General features: G+C 47.1%; 1 protein-coding gene across 2 annotated transcripts in view; it reads right to left on the reverse strand.

Moving 5' to 3' along the window:
- Positions 1 to 19,383, reverse strand: part of ZFAT (zinc finger and AT-hook domain containing) — a 183,945-nt gene that overhangs the window by 72,727 nt on the left and 91,835 nt on the right. The window contains exons 11-12 of one of the 2 annotated variants that reach the window (XM_059995225.1): positions 2,642 to 2,730; positions 279 to 329 (exon numbers count right to left, since the gene is read on the reverse strand). In XM_059995225.1, the coding sequence (XP_059851208.1) occupies positions 279 to 329; positions 2,642 to 2,730 (140 nt within the window). The remainder of the gene's footprint in view (positions 1 to 278; positions 330 to 2,641; positions 2,731 to 19,383) is intronic. The other variant, XM_059995226.1, reaches the window with a different exon arrangement.

Consider the following 19,383-nt stretch of genomic DNA (forward strand, 5'->3'; position numbering starts at 1 on the left):
CACAGAGAGGTGTGAAAGGAAGAAAAAAGAGTGAGGGAATGCAGTGGGCAGAAAAATGCCCTCCCCAAAGATGACCATGTCCTAATCCCTGGAACCTTATGTGGCAAAAAGGAATTAAGACTACAGCTAGAATTAAGGTTATTGATCCTCTGACTTTAAGATAAGGACATTGTCCTGGGTTATCCAAGTGGGTGTGCTGTAATCACAGGGTCCGTTCAAACTGGAAGAGGAAAGCAGAAGAGGAGAGTCAGAGGAGGAGAGAAATGAGGGATGCTCACCTGGCTTTGAAGACAAGACGAAGGGGCCACGAGCCGAGGAGTGCGGACGGCCTGTAGGAGCCAGAGAAGAGCAAGGAAATGGATTTTCTCTTAGAGCCTCTCCAGAAAGAACACGTCACCTGCGTGTTAGCTCAGTGCGACCTGTGCTGGAATTCTGAACCACAGAACTATAAGACAATAAACTTGTGCTGTTTAAGTTACAAAGCTGGAGTAATTTATCAGAACAGTAATGGAAAACTACTACAGGGGTGGACAGAGAGGAAAGGGAAAGGGCAATTACAGTTAGGATGAGGGTGGCTGGCAGGAATCAATTTCATTTTGCCTCATCAGCCCCAGTTAACCGAGAAGCACGACTTACACGCATGTGTACAAGAAGAGCATCCCGATCTGGAGGAAGGGAGAAGCCCAGGGCTGAATTAGTGGTTCTCATTCAGGCTGAATCTCATCCGCAGCTAGGGCACCGCTCAGCAGGGGGACCCCTACATCCACGGAGAGGCCGTGGGAAACCGGCCATGACCCAGGGCCCAGCTTAGTCGGGCTCCCGAGGCCCCAGAGTACAATCATGTGATGGCAGGAAAAAGCTGAGAACCACACGTGAGAGGGACACCTTCAATCAAATCACCCCCAAATGCACTTCTGCACACAAACCAAAGATTCCACAAATCTGAGGAACAAGTCAATGAGGACTTCAGGGCAGAGAGACTGTCTGCTGTGTCTGGTTAGGAAGGGAAGATGCTCCACACGGAAACTGAGGAATGAATGAGAAGTCTAGCTCCGATTCTGAAACAGCGAGGACAGAAATCAACCTCCCTGGGTCTACATTTCTCATCTATAAAGTGAGAGTTGCCCTAACTCTGCATCCTCTAGTCCTACAATTGCACTAGTCTAAGAAAATCCAGAGTCCCCCAGAGAAACACATCTATGAGAGGTGGGATGCAACATTAAGCTCTTAATTTTAATTATGTGCAAAGTATGCAAACATGGAACATCCCAGTTGAGACACTTAGCACTCCTGCTGGGTGACGCGTGGGTCTCACCTGAGAAACTCGTGTTCAGTGCAGACCTGAAAGCAGCTACAGAAGCGACAGGCACAGCAGCCTCAGGTTCCCCAACTGCCCCCTTTCTGCCATCAGTGAGGGACTGAGAAGATCTGGTAAGAGACGCTCAGACCTAGGGCTCGGAGGCAAAGCCCCAGCTCTCATTCTCTCACCTCCTGGATAGTCAAAGCACATGAGCCCTCATCCCCCCCGAGCCACCTGGTTTCTCAACTACAAGAGGAGAGATCATGAGGCTTCAAGTCACTTCATCCCAAGGCTGTTCTGAGCATCAGATGAGCTTGTCATCAGGGAGGGTCCTCGTACCTCAGAAGGGGTGACAGACGGCATAGGCTGGCCACTATTATAACGGCGACTGAAGCCCGTGGATATGGGCATCGAGGAAAGATTCGTGGGGGTCACTTAACTTATGTGAGATGCAGGTTGTTCAGCTGTCCAATCCGGGCAATGATATCTACTGTGTGGAGATCAGAGTTGAGGGGGTGAAGCTCCTGGCACAGTGCAGGGACACAGCAGATGCTCAATAAATATAAACGCACCTCTGAGTGTGGTGGCCCAGGGTCCTTCCACGTTCTGCCTCCCGCCCTCTGGGACTTAGCAGTGGACACGATTCCAACAAACATCTCAGAGCATCGTGTTCCCACCTTCACATGCACGGGCCAGCAGCAAGAGCATCGATTTTAAGGGTCAAGCTGCTGAGGGCTGAGCAGAATTTATTATTAAACAAATTCACTGGACCAGAGTTCTTGCCGTCAGTAACTGCACCATAAGCAGTGGCCAAGGGCATATTACCATCTACATGAAAGAGACATCAACTGGACGTATTAAAAGAATAAGGAAAGCCACGGTCTCCCGAGCCCCTGTTACACGCTAGCACCGTGGCGGGCACATGAGCGCCATTTCCAGCTCTTACAAGCGCCTGCCAACCGGGCATCATCACACCTGCCGTATCAGGGGTTCACCTGAGACAATCCAGGATCTGACAGCACACACTTGTCCTTAAAGCACGTACTCTTTGCTCTAAATCACTCCATTTTTTTTACAGGGAGAGGGTGCCTTTCTCTAGTCTGTGTCCTCTTACACTCTGTTCCTGGACTTGGTCCCCAAAGTACAGAGAAGCGCTACACTTGCAGAAGGAGAGGGCATGCAGTCAGCCGAGCCACGCCCCAGACTCCACGTGCACTGGCTGAGCAGGCCCAGAAGGGAAGGGGACGCTCCAAAACAATGAAAGGAGGTTCCCTCCGTCTTTATTTTGAAGAGCGGTGCGCTTCCAACTTGAATACCCGCTCCAGCGCCGAGCCCACTTACCTTGAAGGAGGCGTGCTGCTCCATGTGCCGCAGCAGCTGTGGCTTCTGGGCTGCTGTGTAGTCACACACCGCGCACTTGAACTGCTTCCCTGAAAAGAAGGGAGAAGAAGGTGAGCACCGTCAGGCTCGCAGCCCCTGCGTGTGAGTGGAGCGTGCATGAAGGCACGAAGAGGCCCCGTGCCGTCGGGGGTGTCCAGAACGTCAGGGGGAACTGGCAAGGAAGTGCACAGCCGCAAGGCAGTATGCTCCGTCTAGCCCAGGGGAGGCTGGGGGGCCGGACGCCAGGGGCCTCAGTGTCTCCCTAGGAGTGTGGACGCCATCCCGAGAGCCAACAGCACCTGCAGAATGCCCTTCAGCAAGAGAAGAGATCTGTGTTTTGGAACTCGTAGAGTGTTAAAAGGCAGATTTCAGGAGATGCTAGAGAGAAAACGACAGAGAAGTGTGAAACGTGGGTCTTTTGAGAGGATTAATGTTTCAGTAATTTATAAACATGCAGTAATGTGATAAACAAGCCCACATGTTAAATCAATGGATATATGGGGCACGCTACATTTTTTACCCCTGAGGAGCAAAAATAAAACCTCAACTTGCAATAATACAAACGTGCAACCAAATAAAAATATGGCCCACTTCTCACAGCAGCGATGCTCACCACACAGCTTCTAATGGCTCTAAGCCTCCGGAGGCAGCAATGACCACAGTCACTGCACGTGGTGCCACAGAAACACTGGCTCCCTCCGGGAACCTCTCACACCTTTCCTTCCCAGATGAGCTGGGTGAAAAAGCTGTCCACCTCTGCAGCCTCCATGCTCCTTTTCTAGCCACTCCTGAGCCCACCCCAAAACTGGCAGGTGACACCAGCTTGCCCCATAATCTGTCTCGCCAAGGTAACCAGGGACCTCCATGACGCCAAGCCAATGGCAGACTTCAGTCCTTATTTGACAGGACTCTACCGCACGTGGCTCTGCTAACACCGCACTTGGGAAACCCTCTGCTCCTCTGACGCCACGCCACTACTGCCTCTCCGTGCCTCTCTATTCGTTCTGTGTATCCCGGAAACACTCTCTCCCATCTACAGCTTTTTCACACAGAGGTCCCAGACTGCTCCAGCCCACACACCCGCTCTTCTTCTACAGGCATCCTTGCATGTAAACCTTTGAGGTCAAAATCTACACCTTCTACGCATACTTTTACACCTTCTACCCTTCCCTAAACTTGAGATTTGAGTTTTCAACTGTCTGCTGGACTACTGCTTAGCTGTCCCAAATGTCCTAATTTGGACTCTTTGCCTCACCCATCACATGGGTTCCACCTCCAGCATTCCTAGTTTATCACCCACCTGATCACCTAAGTCAGAGATCCAGTAGCCTTCCTCAACATCTCCATGACCCCAACTTCACTCACCTTATTTTTTTAGCACCTGACTTCAACTCCCAGTATTTTTCTATTTCTCTCTGTTTCTAAAACCTCCACACTGGTTAAGGCCCTCCTCATTTCTTTCCTGGACAACGGCAAAAGCCATTGCTCAAATGAATTGGTTTCCTTTCTTTCAGGCAACCCTCCCGTCCATCTATCACCCACCCACTGCCCCCCCCTCCATCCATCATCCATCCATCCTGATGCCCCATCCTCCATCCTTGATCTAACACACAAACTCGTCCACAGCCCTTGCTGCACAGCCCACCAATGACTCCAAATACAGATCAAAGGTGAAGTTCCAAAGCATGGCATGGAAGGCACCCAAAATCAAAGTAACTCTCCCCCCGATCCCTCTCTCTGACTTCCTGTTTTGCCTTTGCAGTCCAAGAACCCTGAGCCTCTGCTAACATCTTCCATGCCTGAGATGCACTGTCTCTTGGCATGTGGTCATTCTTCACTTTAACTCAAAACTCCAGTTGAACAACATCTCTGGTACAAGCGGGCTAAGAGCCAGCCCCCTGAAGCTCCCACACACACTCTCACACACTCTGTCCACGCCCTGGCCCTGCAGCATGGTCATGACCTGCCATTGGCCTCCCATCGGCAGGAACCATGTCTGAAGTCATCTTGGCACTCCTAGTGCCTGAGCGCCTGGCACACACTGAACATATTCTGTGCATTCTACTAAACTGAGCTGGGCAAGAAGCAAAAAGGAAACTTTGTACATCTTACTTGACCAATGCTCTCAATAGCAGCAGCAAAGGGAAACAATAATATAAACATGTTAATACTGCAATTGTACCTATCATTCCAGGCGAAGGACCCCCAAACTCTAGATTCCACTAATTCTGCAAGTCCAAAGTATGAGGAACACTTTTTCATGTGTAAGGCAGAAAAGTCATAATTAGAGCGCAGTTAACACCTTCCCTTGAACACAGTACCATCTTTTTCAAACAGAAGGGCTATGCATGGCTACACATCTCGGGTATAAACTCGGACACCCATACTTCTCCACTGGTGTGTGACTCGCCTAAATACATCATGACTGTGCCAGGCAGCCTGAGCAGAATGCTGTCTAGGTTCCCCACTGGCACCATGCGGGGAGGAAAGCTGATATCCACGTTGATAAATATTTTCACTCACTACCAATACACTTGGATCAAAGAGTAGGAGATTAAGCTAAAAATGATTAGTGCCTGAAATGAATAAATGGCATCACCTCGTTTGAGGTCCACAGTCAACCTTTTATGAATATACTCCCGGGGCTCGCCAGAGACAAGGAAAGAAGGCAGCTCTTAAAAGCCATCCCTTATGAGGCGTCAGAGTGCAGGCAATAAATATTACAAATGTTTTCAGCGACCAATGACGCCCCCCCACCGAACAGGCTGGGAGAGCGCTTGACATAATCTTTTGCTGCCTAATTAAAATAATGCAATAGAGATGCATGACTACTCATAAAAATGTAATGATTTGAGACTATCAGACTGTTTTCTATCAAGATACTCCTGAGAATCACAGGGAGAATTGTCTAGAAAACGCAGTATTTACCCGAGGTTAGAGTGACCTCAAAGGGCTGGTAGGTGCACAGCAAATGGCTGTATTGGATGTGAGTCATAGAGCAGCCCAGGAAAAGAAGGGAATGATGACAAAGAAAAAATGAGGTGGACGTTTTAAAAAACTTAATTCATTTTGCACACAATGTGCCCGGCTAGCTCTACGTAGCGAGCTGCTGGCCGTCAGCAGCTGTGCCAGGACATGGCGTGTCTGATCTCCTCGCGCTGCCCAGAACCTGGGGAGGCAAGGCAGGGCACCCCTCTTATGGATGAGGGACTAGGAACACGAAGCTGAGCAACTTGCCAGGTTGTGAAGCAGTCGGTGGCAGAGCCTGGATTTGGACCCCAAAGCTCTGACTTGGCTCCGTAAGAATCCTCTTGGCTAAGAAGGACATGGCATGATTTCCCCAAAGGGAACAAAGAATTTCCAACAGCAAAAGGGGCACATATGAACCACACGCATAAAGCCTGGTCCCGCAGGGTGGCGGCCCCGGGAAGCACCAGTGTGGCAGCAGAGGGGCGCTCTCCTGCAGCCCCGGCCAGCTCACCTGTGAGGCCCGGGGTTTATTCCTCCCTGCTGCTCAGTGTGTCCCCACTAGAAAAATGGGGAGGCAACCTCTGCCTGCTGCCAGGATGGGCTCAGACTCTGGGCGGCAAGCACCCGAAAAGTGGTCCCCTGAGAGAAGAGGCTGAGGGTGTGTGCAGGTGACCCAGCAGCGGACCCTGCTCTGCCACGGCCACTGGGGCAGCACCCCTCAAATCCCAGTGTTTTGACCTCCCTGACACGCTCGGGGACAATCCAAGGATAGGTCCAGTTAAGCCAGCCTGAGATAATATTCCTTAAAATAGAAAGAATACAAACAGAGAAAGGAAAATGATAACATGTAAGTAACATAATATCAAAGAGTTCACAGAAGGCTTTCCGCACCCTGCCCCCAGCAACTGCTCTGGCCTTGTCTCCACCCACAGCAAGCCGTGACCACCTGGCAATGGCTGATGGGACCCTCCCCGTTACCTCCTGTGCTCAGCCGTGACCCTCGCCCCCCTCTCTCCACCCCAGGGACATAGCACACTCACGCCACCTCCGGGCCTTTGCACTTGCTGCTCTGGGGCCTGGGGTGCCCTTCCTTCCATGCTCTGCTGGCTGGTTTCTCTTCCATGACCATCCCCATCTTCCTTTACTGATTCATTTGTTACATCCCTCATCTTGTAACATTTTCATATTGAAACTGAACCGTTTCACATTCATATTTTCATATCTCAATTTTCTCAATATTTAAGATATTTCTTCATATCTCAACTGTGATATACCCCCTATTTTATTGATTTATCTTGTTTCTCGTTCAGCTTCATGACAGTGGGGTGTTTCGTTTCTGCTTTGGTTGTTGTTCGTACTACCCGCTGCTGTATCCGAAGTGCCTAATTCCAAGTGGCTCACCAATTCATCGCTGGTTGGTTCACCTGGCACCCTCGGTGGGCTGCAGGTACTTTGGGGACAGGGACAGTAGACTTCTCATTCCACATCCTTGTGCCCGGCAGCGAGAGCATGCCAGCTATGAGGCTAGCAGCAAGTCACGGGGCCGTCCCAGCAGGATGTCTGCTCAGCCATGTGCCCTCTCCCTCCCCACAGCCACCACCATCACACAGGGCACCACCAGAGCCTTGTATACGGCCCTGCCCACCATCCCTGCCCTCCCAGCCACAGGTGATGGGACCGCTGTGGACCAGTGACCCAAGCTGAGCCAGGAATCTGAACTGTCGGGATCTGAAGCATGTAACTCAGAAGCTATTGGTCATTATATTTTCAATCTGTGGATGAAATAAGAACACAAACCAGTCTGCAAAGGGAGACAGAGACAGAACGTCAGAACAAGGAGGCAGAGATGAGCAAAGGTGAGTGACGAAGACATCCACTCAGCAAGCACTCCCTGAGGGGCCACTGTGTGCGGGGACCAGGCCGGACCCCTGAGCACAGCAGCGGGCAGACAGCGGAGCCCTTGCCCTCATGGAGCTCACAGCCTATAAGGACAAGAAGCAAATAAATCACTACAAATCACAATGGGCTATGGGGGAAACGGACGGGGCCGTGGAGGGTGAGGAGGCCGGGACAGGGTGTGGCCACGGGGCTGAGGCAGCAGGGAAGGCCTCTGTGGTCAAGTGAAGGTGAGAGGTCGACGGGGTCCAGCCACAGTTAGAGGAGGTGAGGACAGTCCTGTGAAGAAGCAACGGAAAACGCAAGGATCGCTGTCTCTGTAGGATATAATAAACGTCCCTTTTCTGTTTCAGTGACCTCAAATGAGTTTCTCACAATGGCAAGCAAGAGTCCCAGCAAATACAGCTGTTGAATGAATCAGTGGGTGCATGAATATAAAACGCCAAGACCCCTCAAGGCAAAGACATAAAAAAGGACACGAACAAACAATGCACTCAAGAGAGGATTAAATCCGACTTAATTAATCAAAAGAAGTCCAATGACAGCAAACACTTGCACACAGCGCTATGAACCCGTCAATGTTACAAATTCCTCATGCACGTTACTCTTGTAATCCAGCTAATCCTCTAATTCACCTGATCGATTTCATGATTATCAAATCCCTAAAAAGTATAATAAAATGGTAAGGTCTGATATCCATTAAACTAAGAAACTGAACTTGTTTAATATCATGCAAAAATGAAAGAGTTCAGTGAGAACACTGTCATGTTTCTGGTACAATTTTTTTGAAAAGTAAGCTGGCCGTGCAATGCGTGATTCAAACCACCAAAACGAAAGAGCCACCCTGCTCCTGGAAATATGTCCTAAGGAATTAATTCTTGCATTAATTAATTAATGCAAGAAAGCATTCCCTGCAACATAAGCTGTAATAACGGGAGGAAAAAAGAAAACAATACATTGCCCCAAAATAAGAGAATGGTTACGTAACTCATGGATCACCACCTTAATGGAACATTATGCACCTCTTAAATGTATTATTCATGGACTCTACAGCAACAAAAACTAATAGTAATTTTAAAGCTAAAAGAATGATATTTATCCTTTAATCACAACTATGTAATCATTCCATCTGAACAGGAATAAAGGTTGAAAAAATTTTTTTAAAGAATAATTCATTTGTTGTGTGATAGAATTGTGGGCATACTTGTAGGAAGGGGTTAGATTTTTGTGACTGTGGTTTTAATGTTTTCTGTGTAACAGAAAAGCATTTCTGGTAAATTAGCACCCATCTTTGAAAGGCTGGGATGTTGGATCCCATTTGCTATTGCCCACAGTCCAGAAGACGGGTCTTTCAATGTGGAACAATAAAGTGATATCAGTGGTTCCCAAACTTGAAGCTCAAAAGAGTGCACTGTCTTTAAAACACCGGCCAGCCTTGACTAGCTGTACACTGACTGAGGCATCTCTGCCCCTCCTCTTTGCACAGAAAAGACAGTGGCCTAATTTTGTGAATCATCTCAGGGTGGTCATTTCTTGTCTTCTGAGTTAGGATTGAACCTTTCTAAACAGTCAGAAGTCATTCTGAGCCAATCCTCATCAGTAAGGAGAACAAAAGAAAGCAGAGCCACGCCACCCTCTGGAGAAACACTCTTTTGAGGGAAGCACTCCAAGCTTACTGCAAAAACACCGGCACAATGAGAAAAGCTAATTGAAGGTACAAAGTCTTCCCCGTTACAAACTACAGAATTTAGAATCTCAGTTACTTATGGAATTTTTATTTGATCCAGAGGCCCAGAGGTTAAACGTCAAAATCACAACAACCCAGATGAACCTTACAAATTTAACGTGCAAAGGAAAAAGCCAGACACAGAAGAGCACGTTTATATGAATCAGTTTATACGAAGTTCAAAGACAGGACAGATCACCTTCCGGTGTTAGAAGTCTGGGTAGTAGCTACCTTGAGGAGTAGTGAAGGGGAACAGCTGGGGGGATGGGTGAGGAGGGCTCCTGAGGGGCTGGCAATGTTCGTGTCTCATCCTAGGATGTGGTTACACGCTGTGCTTCCTTTGTGATAATCCACTGAGTGGAACACTTACCAATTATGCATTTTTTGTATGTGTGTGATACTTTAACTTTAAAAACGTGAAAACAACAACAGTACAAGAACGAAACAGTCAGGCTACCTTCCCCAGAAGGGGCTCAGGAACTGGCACCAAATTAGTTAAGGAAAGAAAAGATGTGACAGGTAGTTCAAGGATAAAGTCTGAGAACTGCATGGCAGTGTGTGAATGACCCTGGCTGCTGCTGCAGGTGGTAAGAAAAAAGACACAATCGGCAATCTCTGCACCTGTGCTTTCCCGTCAGGCATCTTTCCGAGTGCTGGGTTTGCTGGAGATTTCCACTGTGGATATTGTTGCCCGTTCTGGAAACACGATGTTTCACCAGCAGCTCCTATTTTCCTCAAAATGTGTGATGGTGCAACTCCCGTTCAAAGATGGGAGATCGGGGGGGGGGGGGGGGTATAAATGTCACCTCCACTACTTCTGTTCATCCCTCAATAGGTGAGGTACCATCTTTGCAGAATCTCTGTTTTCAAGTTTCCTCTGGGAGGATTCTGTTTCTCTAACTTGAGCTCTTCAGCCAGTGCTTCATGGCCAACTGGCTGACGGAACAAAGCTGATCTCTGACCTGTGGACACTGGCTGCGCCTGGCAGTGGGATGCTGGCTAAATCAGGTACCACCAGAAAAAGCCCAGGGTCTGGAGGCAGGCAATCCTGAGCTCAGCCCTTGACTCAGGTCTTAGGCAGAAATCTACTCAGCTTGTCCTGCCAGGTAGAGGGGACAGGATTTGGAGGTGGGATGGGGGAGAAAAGGAACAGAAGTCCCTGTTATACTGCCTTGGGTTAGACATCGAGAGGTGCCCCCAACCCTGGGAGGGTTAGGACTGCCCTTCCTACTAAATTTCCTTCTGCTCTGGAAGGAAAGGTGACTGTGCAAGAGCACGGGGCTGCGGAGGGGGCAGTGGAGCCCCTGCCTGGCTGAGGCCCCTGTGCTCAAGCAGGAGATCCTCCTGAGTAGAGGAGATGCGCTCCGCTCCTAAAACTAGACGTCCTCGCCTGCTGGCAGCCGCGTGGGGTGCTCACTCCAGGATATACAAAGCCCCCAGCCTCGTGACCAGCACTTAGAAAATGCACAGCACCTTGGCAAGGATGTGGTGAAAAGGGAACACATACACTGTTGTCGGGAATCTAAACTGGTCCAACCACAATGGAAAATAATACGGGGTTTCTCAGAAAATTAGAAACTGACCTACCGTATGATCCAGCAATTCCACTACTAGTATATACCCAAAGGAAATGAAAATGGGATTTCAATGAGATATATGCATTCCCACATTTATTGAAGCATTATTCACAATAGGCAAGATACGGAAACAACTTAAATGCCCATCAACAGATGAATGGATAAAAAACATGTGGTGTGCACGCACGCACGCGCGCACACACACACACACACACACACACACACACACACACACACACTGGAATATTATTTGGCTGTGAGAAAGGACAATATCCTCCATTTCCAACAATATGGATGGACCTTGAGCACATGATGCTAAGTGAGATAAGTCAGACAGAGAAAAACAAGTACTGTATCATATCACTTATACGTGGAATCTAAAAAATCAAAAGCAAAGAGTAAAATACTGGTTAATGGGGATGAGGGAGAGAAGGAGGGAGGGATAAAAACTGATGTTATTTAAGGGTACAAACTTGCAACAAGTAGTACATATGCCATAGTGATGCTTTTTTTACTTTTTGGCTGCACTACACAGCATGTGGGATCTTAGTTCCCTGGCCAGGGATCGAACCCACGCCCCCTGCAGTGGAAGCACAGAGTCTTAACTGCTGGACCACCAGGGAAGTACCACCATAGTGATCTAACACACAGTATAATGAATATAGCCAACAATACTATACTACAGCTATGTAATGAGATAGATATCACTGCAATGGCAATCATGTTATTGATACAATATATAAATGCATCAAAGCAACATGTTATACACCTTACATTTACCTAATGTTGCATGTCAAATATATTCAATAAAATTAAAAAATACTTAATCATCACAAGAAAGAAATTTTAACTAGGTGATGGATGTTAACTAAACTTATTGTGGTAGAGTCACTTCACAATATATACATATATCAAATCATTATGTTGTACACCTTAAGCTGATACATTATATATGAGCTGTATTTCAATAAAACTGGAAAAAAACTTTAAAAAAAGGGTAACATACACCACCTGCTGGCTTCCTTTGTTTCCTGCTGCACCCTCATCTGCTCGATGAGTGTCCCCGAGGATGGTTCCAGCTGCTTAGTTTCTTTAAATAGAGCTCTATATAAAACCAGGGCCCAATGGAATGGCAGAAAAATCTTAAACCGTCAGAAGAAAATAAAACTGTCCCCTTGTCTTCTGGCATTTGGATTCCATCAGAAACCAAAGAAAGACAGTGATGGAAAACTTCTGTTTTAAGGCAACATGTTTGGAATATCTGCTAAATTAAATAACTCCTGCTAAATCAAACTTCATGTGTACCTCAAACTTGAAGGAACGCTAAAATATTTAAAGAAAGAAATCTGCATAAATATGAACTATTACTCGTAATATCTGGAGGCATAAAAGTGAAAATGCCTTCTTATGACTGTTTATCCAGTCTTACTGAAAAAGGTGGTATTTTGCATAAGCAAATTTTTCAGAAAACTGCCTTTACCCTTTGCAACACTGATACTCTTTAAATATTAACTCTTGCACTGTGCCTTCCTAAAGAAGGAATATTTGAGAGAAGAGTAATTTGATCTTTCCTAAATGACACAGACGATGTAGATTAATCACCACAAATATTCATTTGTACACTGTGTCGAGAGTGGCTGGGAACATGAGAATACCAATCCCTAACGGAGCAGGTATACGTACACCTCTTAGAATTAACCCACACTCAGTGTGAACCCAATAAACCTCCCCAGAACCCCACTGCGGTAAGCTGATAATGCCCTCCCCCCAAAATACCCAGGTCCTAAACCCCAGGACCTATAAACATTACGTCATATGTAAAAGGGATTTTGCAGATGTGCTCAAGTTAAAGATCTTGAGATAGGAGATGAGCCTGGATTATCCAGGTGGGCCCAATGAAATCGCAAGGGTCCTTATAAGAGAGAGGCAGGGGGTTCAGACTCCGAGAGGAGATGTGATGAAAACAACAGAGGGAGAGGGGGGGTGAGAACTATGGTGCTGGCTTTGAGATGAAGGGCGTGCTCGTAAGCCAAAGGATACAGGCAGCCTCTAGAAGCCAGAGAGGTTACAGAAACAGATTCTCCCCTGGGGCCTCCAGGAGAAATGCAGCCCTGCTGACAGCTTGATTTTAGACTTCTGACCTCCAGAGCTGTCACATAATAAATCTGTGTTGTTTTAAGCCACTAAACTTGTGGTAGCTTGTTACAGCAGCCACAGGAAACTAATACATCCCCATACACAGGAAACTTCATCACCCCCATGTTACAAATAGGGATGATAGAGCACCTGTTCAAGGTCATTCGGACAGGAAGTGGTTCCGACCTGGGACTGCCCCCGTGAGCACAAGGTTTTACTCACTCTGCCGTACTGCCTCTCTACATAGCCTGGTACACACGGGTCTGCCGCCTAAAGTGAGCAGAGCACCCTGCAGGAAGCATAACAGGCATCTGGCAGCAGGTGTTCTGCAAAGCACACATACATCTTTGCAGTTCTGGCATCTGCAGTCATTTGTGCGACGGCAACTCAGAACAGAAGTAGCTGCAGCGGTAAACAGGCAGTTTAAGAAGTCTCTGTACTTTAACGGCTGAACTTGAAGCAGCTTAGGGACGGATGATTCTCTGTAATTAGTACATCAGTTTTGATACAAGGAGGAATGGATCAGCATTAGACAGAGAAAGAAACAGAAGGCAGAGCTCGATAAAAGACCAGGAAAGAGCAAGGCACCAGAAAGGATTAAATTAGAGTCTCTGTGCCAGGTATGTGCAGCCGAGACCCCTCTACCCAGGTGAGGTTGTAGGTAACCAAGCCTTATTCCACAGTTAATCTGTGTATTAGTCTAAGCTAACTGTTCAGTAAGCTGTACACTTCATTTTCTAGTATGAGCTCAGTTATTCTTTTTTTTAATTGGAGTATTTTTGCTTTACAATGTTGTGTTAGTTTCTGCTGTGCAACGAAGTGAATCAGCTCTATGTGTATATATATATCCCCTCCCTCTTGGACCTCCCTCCCACCCCTCCCCCATCCCACCCACCTAGATCATCACAGAGCACCGAGCTGAGCTCCCTGTGCTATACAGCAGGTTCCCACTAGCTATCTGTTATACACATGGTGGTGTATTTATGTCAGTCCTAATCTCCCAATTCGTCCCACCCTCCTCTTCCCCCACTGTGTCCACATGTCTGTTTTCTACATCTGCCTCTTTATTCCTGCCCTGCAAATAGGTTCATCTGTACCATTTTTCTAGATTCCACCTATATGCGTTAATACACTCTTATGGTTTATAAAAACCTCAGAAAAAGAGCTTCAGGTGGCCCCAGACAGGGTGCACGCAGAAACTGGGACTCCTGGGTCCTAAAGTCAGCCCTCCCCTCTCCTGCCCGTCAGCCAGACACCAGCCCGCGAAGATAAGCCACGGAAACCTACTGTGTTCACTGCTGTTGCCCCTCTCCCACCCCTGACCCTCGACCTTTTCTCCAGGAGTAAGTTGGAGGAAGGCTAAGAGGGACGAGACCAGTCTCACTGAAGCCTAGTAAACGAACCTGGTAAGATCAACCATCTGGCTGCTCAGGTACCATTTTCTTTTAACTTCTGGGTCCTAGAGTGTATGTTTATAGAAGTAAAAAGACTGTGGATGAGTGCAGCTGCTCTATGCTAGAGTGACTGTGTTTTTCAGAGGAAACTCCATACTTACATCTCCTAGAATATTTCAATGTGTAGCCATGGGATCTCTTACTATAAATCGAAGAAGCAAGGGAAAAAGTGGTACTTCCTCCACTCAGACCTAATTTCCACATTCAGCTCTCCACTTGTCCAGTTATTACACACACAAGAGTGCTTGAAGCTTGGATAATTCCTCTTTGTAAATTCTACCAGAAAACTTCTTATCTCCAGTGTATGAGGGCAGGTTGGATTGGGAGAAGGAGGGGACCCAAAGGAATTAGCACTGAACTTCAAAGAGCTTTTTATTTCATGATTAGAGAATTCTTCTTTGATTAGGTAACCTAAAGGCACTGCACCATTTAACCTCCCTCATCTGCTCTGGGTGGGCAGAATCATGTATAAAACTGTAGACCACACATCACGTGTCTAGACCCTCTCAAGTCCAAAGCGGGGAGATGTGCTACCAGCATGATTTCTACGTTAAATTCTTGCACCCGCTGGCATACATGCAAAGGGTTTAATCGGGCCCTTTATAGATCAGTATCTCTCTTCATACATTATCAACTGGCAAACCTTTCTAGCAGAAATCTTCACCCGTTCTGGCCTATCTCTTCTAAGGCACAGTAATGAGCTCCTCTGGGAAACAGGAATGAATAAACAGGAATAGATCACTTTAAAGAAGCCAATACAAGTGAAAAATGAGATTCGCAATCAGGTAAAGGAGAGGGTAATTACTCAATTCCTTTCTACTTCATTAAAAGATACCCAGGAAGATTCATTTAACAGTGAGTTCCTCTACCGTATTCTAAGATCTCTAACTCACAAGCATTTGATTTGCTAGAACCCTCTGGGGGATGAGGCGCAGAAAAGAGCTGGCACTTCCTGAGCGCTCCTACGTCCCACCCACTCTATGTAAGGCACTTTACATGTTCCTTCACTCATCAATCAGCAAAACTTCATGGAGCACCTACTGCAAGTCAGGCACTGTTAGGTGCTGGGGATACAAAACAAAACCAATAGCGTAAGTCAAAACTCCCTGCTTGAGGAGCTTACAGTCTAGTGGAAGACACAGAAAATCATGAAAAAATATCTATATATTGCACATTAGAGAAAGATAGCTCTAAGAAGAAACAGTAAGAAACATGGAAGAAAGTATGAAGTTAGTGGGAGAGTTCCAGTGGTAGAGACAAAAAAAAGACAAACAAGAAAACTATACAGTACACTTATCAGAGAAAGATAAGCCAAAAGAAAAACATAAACACGAGGGGATTTGGGATGATCTGGTGGAACGCTGAGATTTTAAAGACACAGTGTAGATGGAAGAGATACGGGAACATATATTTATGTATAACTGATTCACTTTGTTATAAAGCAGAAACTAACACACCATTGTAAAGCAATTATACTCCAATAAAGATGTAAAATAATAAAAAATAAATAAATAAACACACAGTGTAGCCAAGGGAAGGCCTTCCTGAGAGAAGGACTCTCGAGTGGGACCTGAAGGCCATGAACGAAGTATCCATTCAGGCATCTGGCGGGGAGAACACACCAGGCAGGGGGAGGGCAAGTACCCTGAGGTGGGCATGAACCTGGCAGACCTGCAGAGCAGAGAGGAGACGGATCCGTCTGGAGAGAGCAGCGCAGATGAGGCCAGAGATGGGGGCGGGGTGAGGGGGTCAGAGAGAGCACGGTTAGGATTTTGGCAGTTACTCTGAGGCGCGTGCAACAGGACTGACTGTGGGGACAGGGCCGAAGCAGGAAAAGCAGCCGGGATGCTACTGCAAGAACAGAGGCAAGAGGGGACGGCGGCCAAGCCGTGAGGACGCCCAGAAGTGGCAGAATTCTGGATCACGTCGAGGCAAGAACACACAGGATTTGCTAGAGGACCATCTGCAGGGTGTGAGCAAGACAGTCAGGAGTGAGTGACTCGAAGTTTCTGACCCGAGCGCCTGAAAAGGAGCTGCATTTACTGAGATGGCGTAGAGCAGGGGTCGGCAAACTGCGGCCCACGGGCCGAATGCAGCCTGCTTCCTGTTTCGTAACAGCTGGGGGTTAAGAATGGCTTTGACATGTTTCAAGGTTTGTGAAAACAAACAAACTAACTAAAACAAAGAAGAATATGCAGCGGAAGCCCTAGGTGGCTCTCAAAACCTAAAAAATGTACTGTGTCTTTAGAGAGTTTGGTGGCCCCTGGACCACAGGAGACGCACGTGCTAAGTCTGAGGGGCCTTCCAGACACAGGCACAGATGCTGAGTGGGCAGCGGCAGATGCAGAGCTGAAGGCTGGGGGCGAGGACGGGTCTGGAAATGGAAGTTTGGAAGCCTTCACGTAAATGGTGTGTAAAGCCATGAGGCAGAGAGGATCACCTAGGGTGAGGGTGCAGAGGGAAGGGTTCTCGCATGGAGCACTGCGGCCTGGCAAGATGTAGAGGTCAGAGCTGAGGGGACACCAGGAAAGGAGACTGAGGGGCGGCCAGAAGCATGGGAAGAAGCCCAGACGAGGGGGGCGCGGCGCCTGCCCTTCCAACCTTGCAGCCGCTAGGCGAGGGGGGTGTAATTATCCCCACTTCACTGAGGAGGAGACTGAGGCTCAGAGGAGTCACTGAGCCGAGGCCACCCCACCAGGCAGTGGCAGGCGAGACTCAAGCCTCCCAGCTCTGCCTACTTCACGCAGCTCCTCTGAGGAGCAACCTGCTGAACTATTACTGACACAACTGCGCGGAAAACCAAATAATTTCAGGCAGGCTTTAAAGCCATGCCTGCTTCTAAATAAAGAGCTAACTCTATGGTTACAGGCTGGGAGCCTCATCAAGGTAGCCAGGCCCCTAGTATGAGCACATTTCCCCGAGGAATTCAAAGCATGTTTCAGCTGTTGTCAAACAGCTCACGAAGCCGTCCAGTTTACCCAAGGAAATAATAATTAAATGAGAAAAACTAGATGTCCACAAAAAAAAGAAGAAAAAGGAATAATATGTGTATGTATAATATTATAATTTTTAAAAGAGTATCTTGCAAAACAATGTACTAGAGCAAAGATCATCAAAACAAACCAAAATCCCAGAATACACCCAACATCTTGAGAAATTCTGGCATTTCAAAACAAAATGGAAAGGACTGATTTCTCAATAAATATGTTGAGTCAACTGATAACTGTTGAGAAACAAAGAATCCTATGACAGACCTTGCACCAGAATAAATGTCAAGAATATTAAATTTCATACATGTTATAAACCCACAAAATAAAACTTGAAGAAAATACAAAAGAATTTTCCCCTAAGATGAGGAAGGTTTCCTTTAACATAGAGAAATAAATGGAAATAGGAAAAAACATAAAGGAAGAGACTGACCAATTTAAATATGCTAAGTTATTTCGCATCTATATATAAAAAGATACACTAAAAACACAGAAGCAAATGGTAAGTTGGAGGGAAATATTTGCACACTATGACAAAACACTGAGATACAAAAAGCTTTCAGAAGTCAGCAAAATAAAATGTGAGCACTACCAAAAAATGGGTGAGACATGTAACTAAAGTTGTTTAAAGCTTTTTTAAAACTGAAAAGGAAAAGAAGAGCCTATAGTTACAGAACAGATCACCAATGGAGATGAACAGCTGGTCTACAACCCAAGACTCCACTCACCAGGCTGGCCTTTGAGAAGGCATGACACCACAGCAAGTGTCAAAACAGACACACAAAGGAGTCCCAGCAGGCCTGGGGAAGAAGTGGTCACCCCAAAGTGAGACCAGAGAAAATGACACTGCACCGCACATTTCCACATCTGAAGCACTCCATTACACTTGCCTCCTAGAATCACAGAGCATCAAGGCTAAAGAGACCCAAGAAACGTTAAGGTCTCACGTCCTTATTTTGCAGCATAACAAGACCGAGGCCCAAGTAGGGAAGAAGCTGGCCCATGAGGATGCCCCTGTCCCACTGTCCTCCTGGTGGTCACACCCAAGAACTGATGCCCTTCTTCACAGACTGGCGAGTGTTTGAAAATAAGACATGACTTTACAAAATACCTCATCCTCCCAAGAATGTCAGGAAAGAAAATGAAGAGTAACAGTGCAAACTTCCTGCTTTGTTAAGAAAATATTTCATAAAGTCTTTTGGGAAGGTCGTGTTACTGCTTTGACTCCACACACTTATTTGTCCATCTGAACTCCCCTTCCTGCTGAAGAGCTCAGGGAAGCAAGTGAAGTGACAGACGGGACAGGCTGAGTGTCCCTGGGATGCCTGCTGTGATACCACTACTTACACCAACCCCATCCCTGCACGACCCAGGACGGCCTGTCCACGATCCCTGATCAGACACGTGCCCCATCTTCTCAGAGCCTTTCGGCACCGAGCCCAGACCTCGGAGCCGGGCACGAGGCCACAGTGCCCTTCCCAGCCCTCCAGACCTGCCCTCACAGCCCAGTGGACACACCACACCTCCCTGGCTCTGGGGACGGCCGCTTCTCATAACTGGCGCTGTATCATTAGGGATTTCAGCGAATATTGTGCGACCATGTCAAGAAATACCAGTGAGGCTTATTGCTGGAAGAGGTGTAAGAATTCACAAATGATTGCAGGACTTAATGCTTTCATTACTCAGGATACGACTGCTTTGCTGTCATTGTATCTTTAATTACTTTGATTATGGGTTTTTAAATTTTCAGTACACTGCTTAAGTCTGAACAGCAGGGCTCTGGCTTTGGTTCAGCCTGAGGCAAGCCCTGGTCCTCAATTCTGATGAATCCCAGGCCGAGCATTCGGCCGAGCCCCGCGAGCTCCCTGACGGCGCACAGGACGAGATCCCCTGGAACAATCTTAAAGTAAAGGTAGAACCTAGTGGCTGGATCATCCTCTATGCTCTGAAATCAAAA

The sequence above is a fragment of the Delphinus delphis genome, chromosome 17 (genome assembly GCF_949987515.2).
Source record: "Delphinus delphis chromosome 17, mDelDel1.2, whole genome shotgun sequence".
NCBI classification, from domain to species: domain Eukaryota; kingdom Metazoa; phylum Chordata; class Mammalia; order Artiodactyla; family Delphinidae; genus Delphinus; species Delphinus delphis.